The sequence below is a fragment of the Gobio gobio genome (assembly GCF_949357685.1).
Source record: "Gobio gobio genome assembly, chromosome: 15".
NCBI classification, from domain to species: domain Eukaryota; kingdom Metazoa; phylum Chordata; class Actinopteri; order Cypriniformes; family Gobionidae; genus Gobio; species Gobio gobio.
In genome coordinates, this window is record NC_137108.1 from 1,354,502 (window position 1) to 1,359,347 (window position 4,846).

Sequence of the window (4,846 nt, forward strand, 5' to 3'; positions counted from 1 at the left end):
ATGAAGGACCAGTGGAGAACCGGCCACAGGGTCATGAAGGACCAGTGGAGAACCGGCCACAGGGTCATGGAGGACCAGTGGAGAACCGGCCACAGGGTCATGAAGGACCAGTGGAAAACCGGCCACAGGGTCATGGAGAACCAGTGGAGAACCGGCCACAGGGTCATGGAGGACCAGTGGAGAACCGGCCACAGGGTCATGGAGGACCAGTGGAGAACCGGCCACAGGGTCATGAAGGACCAGTGGAAAACCGGCCACAGGGTCATGGAGAACCAGTGGAGAACCGGCCACAGGGTCATGAAGGACCAGTGGAGAACCGGCCACAGGGTCATGAAGGACCAGTAGAGAACCGGCCACAGGGTCATGGAGGACCAGTGGAGAACCGGCCACAGGGTCATGAAGGACCAGTGGAGAACCGGCCACAGGGTCATGAAGGACCAGTGGAGAACCGGCCACAGGGTCATGAAGGACCAGTGGAGAACCGGCCACAGGGTCATGGAGGACCAGTGGAGAACCGGCCACAGGGTCATGAAGGACCAGTGGAGAACCGGCCACAGGGTCATGGAGGACCAGTGGAGAACCGGCCACAGGGTCATGGAGGACCAGTGGAGAACCGGCCACAGGGTCATGGAGGACCAGTGGAGAACCGGCCACAGGGTCATGGAGGACCAGTGGAGAACCGGCCACAGGGTCATGAAGGACCAGTGGAGAACCGGCCACAGGGTCATGAAGGACCAGTGGAGAACCGGCAAACAGGGTCATGGAGAACCAGTGGAGAACCGGCCACAGGGTCATGGAGGACCAGTGGAGAACCGGCCACAGGGTCATGGAGGACCAGTGGAGAACCGGCCACAGGGTCATGGAGGACCAGTGGAGAACCGGCCACAGGGTCATGAAGGACCAGTGGAGAACCGGCCACAGGGTCATGGAGGACCAGTGGAGAACCGGCCACAGGGTCATGAAGGACCAGTGGAGAACCGGCCACAGGGTCATGAAGGACCAGTGGAGAACCGGCCACAGGGTCATGAAGGACCAGTGGAGAACCGGCCACAGGGTCATGGAGGACCAGTGGAGAACCGGCCACAGGGTCATGAAGGACCAGTGGAAAACCGGCCACAGGGTCATGGAGAACCAGTGGAGAACCGGCCACAGGGTCATGGAGGACCAGTGGAGAACCGGCCACAGGGTCATGGAGGACCAGTGGAGAACCGGCCACAGGGTCATGAAGGACCAGTGGAAAACCGGCCACAGGGTCATGGAGAACCAGTGGAGAACCGGCCACAGGGTCATGAAGGACCAGTGGAGAACCGGCCACAGGGTCATGAAGGACCAGTAGAGAACCGGCCACAGGGTCATGGAGGACCAGTGGAGAACCGGCCACAGGGTCATGAAGGACCAGTGGAGAACCGGCCACAGGGTCATGAAGGACCAGTGGAGAACCGGCCACAGGGTCATGAAGGACCAGTGGAGACCAGTGGAGAACCGGCCACAGGGTCATGGAGGACCAGTGGAGAACCGGCCACAGGGTCATGAAGGACCAGTGGAGAACCGGCCACAGGGTCATGAAGGACCAGTGGAGAACCGGCCACAGGGTCATGAAGAACCAGTGGAGAACCGGCCACAGGGTCATGGAGGACCAGTGGAGAACCGGCCACAGGGTCATGAAGGACCAGTGGAGAACCGGCCACAGGGTCATGAAGGACCAGTGGAGAACCGGCCACAGGGTCATGAAGGACCAGTGGAGAACCGGCCACAGGGTCATGAAGGACCAGTGGAGAACCGGCCACAGGGTCATGAAGGACCAGTGGAGAACCGGCCACAGGGTCATGAAGGACCAGTGGAGAACCGGCCACAGGGTCATGAAGGACCAGTGGAGAACCGGCCACAGGGTCATGAAGGACCAGTGGAGAACCGGCCACAGGGTCATGAAGGACCAGTGGAGAACCGGCCACAGGGTCATGAAGGACCAGTGGAGAACCGGCCACAGGGTCATGAAGGACCAGTGGAGAACCGGCCACAGGGTCATGAAGGACCAGTGGAGAACCGGCCACAGGGTCATGAAGGACCAGTGGAGAACCGGCCACAGGGTCATGAAGGACCAGTGGAGAACCGGCCACAGGGTCATGAAGGACCAGTGGAGAACCGGCCACAGGGTCATGAAGGACCAGTGGAGAACCGGCCACAGGGTCATGAAGGACCAGTGGAGAACTGGCCACAGGGTCATGGAGGACCAGTGGAGAACCGGCCACAGGGTCATGAAGGACCAGTGGAGAACCGGCCACAGGGTCATGGAGGACCAGTGGAGAACCGGCCACAGGGTCATGGAGGACCAGTGGAGAACCGGCCACAGGGTCATGAAGAACCAGTGGAGAACCGGCCACAGGGTCATGAAGGACCAGTGGAGAACCGGCCACAGGGTCATGAAGGACCAGTGGAGAACCGGCCACAGGGTCATGGAGGACCAGTGGAGAACCGGCCACAGGGTCATGAAGGACCAGTGGAGAACCGGCCACAGGGTCATGAAGGACCAGTGGAGAACCGGCCACAGGGTCATGGAGGACCAGTGGAGAACCGGCCACAGGGTCATGGAGGACCAGTGGAGAACCGGCCACAGGGTCATGAAGGACCAGTGGAGAACCGGCCACAGGGTCATGGAGGACCAGTGGAGAACCGGCCACAGGGTCATGGAGGACCAGTGGAGAACCGGCCACAGGGTCATGAAGGACCAGTGGAGAACCGGCCACAGGGTCATGTAGGACCAGTGGAGAACCGGCCACAGGGTCATGGAGGACCAGTGGAGAACCGGCCACAGGGTCATGAAGGACCAGTGGAGAACCGGCCACAGGGTCATGAAGGACCAGTGGAGAACCGGCCACAGGGTCATGAAGGACCAGTGGAGAACCGGCCACAGGGTCATGGAGGACCAGTGGAGAACCGGCCACAGGGTCATGAAGGACCAGTGGAGAACCGGCCACAGGGTCATGAAGGACCAGTGGAGAACCGGCCACAGGGTCATGGAGGACCAGTGGAGAACCGGCCACAGGGTCATGAAGGACCAGTGGAGAACCGGCCACAGGGTCATGAAGGACCAGTGGAGAACCGGCCACAGGGTCATGAAGGACCAGTGGAGAACCGGCCACAGGGTCATGAAGGACCAGTGGAGAACCGGCCACAGGGTCATGAAGGACCAGTGGAGAACCGGCCACAGGGTCATGAAGGACCAGTGGAGAACCGGCCACAGGGTCATGAAGGACCAGTGGAGAACCGGCCACAGGGTCATGGAGGACCAGTGGAGAACCGGCCACAGGGTCATGGAGGACCAGTGGAGAACCGGCCACAGGGTCATGGAGGACCAGTGGAGAACCGGCCACAGGGTCATGGAGGACCATCTGTGGGATGAGCTGAGCAAACAAGTCCAATCCATGGAGGCCCCGCCTCGCAACTTACAGGAGTTAAAGGATCTGCTGCTAACATCTTGGTGCCAGATACCACAGCACAGCTTCAGGGGTCTAGAGGAGTCCATGCCTCAACGGGTCACAATATTAGGTCATAATGTTATGTGTGATCAAATAAATGTAGCCTCGGTGAGCAGAAGAGACTCTTTCACAAACATTAGAAAACCTAATCATTCCTTTTGATCAGTGGTGATTTTCAATACTGTAATACATTTTCTAAACTTAAAGTTTAATCAACACGAGGGCTAGAATAATGTAGAAATGTTTATCTTATTTATTATTATAAATATAACAGATGAATATCTTCTGTGTGATTGTTTTTCTCGCAGTGATTTGAATTTGTGAATGCATGACTTTGAGTGTTCATAGCTGTGGTTTATGACTGTATCAGCTTTCTCGTGTGTGTGTGTGTGTGTGTGTGTGTGTGTGTGTGTGTGTGTACTCACATGTTGTGTGTTCTTCTCTCCAAACACGCATGTCAGAGCTCAACCCTGCAGGTGAGTGACCGTATCTTTCACAACAGGACATGTTTGTCATCAGATGTACCTGCATATGTGCTGCCACACACACACACACACACACACACACACACACACACACACACACACACACAGACACACACACAGACACACACACACACACACACACACACACACACACACACACACACACACACACACACACACACACACACACACACACAAGTGCAGCATCACTCGTCCCAGTAGAAGAGCACATCAAGAGCTGCACATGACTTATCTTCACCAGAGCGAGTGGTGTATGTTTGAAGAGTTCACGTGTGTGTGTGTGTGTGTGTGTGTGTGTGTGTGTGTGTCAGGAATCCCTCGAGTGTGTCAGTGCCGATTCGTCCTGCCTCTCCGGTTAGTGTGCCGCCCCTGCTCCGCCATCAAGAACGGGAAGTACAAGATCACCATGGACACCAACAAACCTCCCATCAACCTCAGCGACATCTTCCCAGGTACCCCAGACACACACACACACACACACACACACACACACATTTACACAACTCAGCTTTAGTCCAGCCATCTCTGGGAATCATGGGCGGATCCTTCAGACACAGCATCACATGACACCACAGGGCATCATCATCATCATCATCATCATCATCATCATCATCATCAGCAGCCTCATCCATAACCTTCACTTCCATTACCAACACTACATGAATAGAGTACACATGGGTTAAACAAATACACACACTCACACACACACGCACACACACACACTCTCACTCTCACACACATACACTCACAGGCACATTCACGCACACACTCTCACACACACACTCTCTGTCACACACTCTCACACACACACTCACACGCACACTCTCTGTCACTCACTCACACACTCTCACACACATAAACTCA

The 4,846-nt window shown here is 56.6% G+C and overlaps 1 protein-coding gene across 1 annotated transcript in view; it reads left to right on the forward strand.

The window, feature by feature from the left end:
- The window catches only part of bbs9 (Bardet-Biedl syndrome 9), a 223,028-nt gene that overhangs the window by 50,929 nt on the left and 167,253 nt on the right, over nt 1-4,846 (forward strand). Inside the window, 1 exon segment of the mRNA XM_079836550.1 lies at nt 4,294-4,434. Within this exon segment, the coding sequence (XP_079692676.1) occupies nt 4,294-4,434 (141 nt within the window).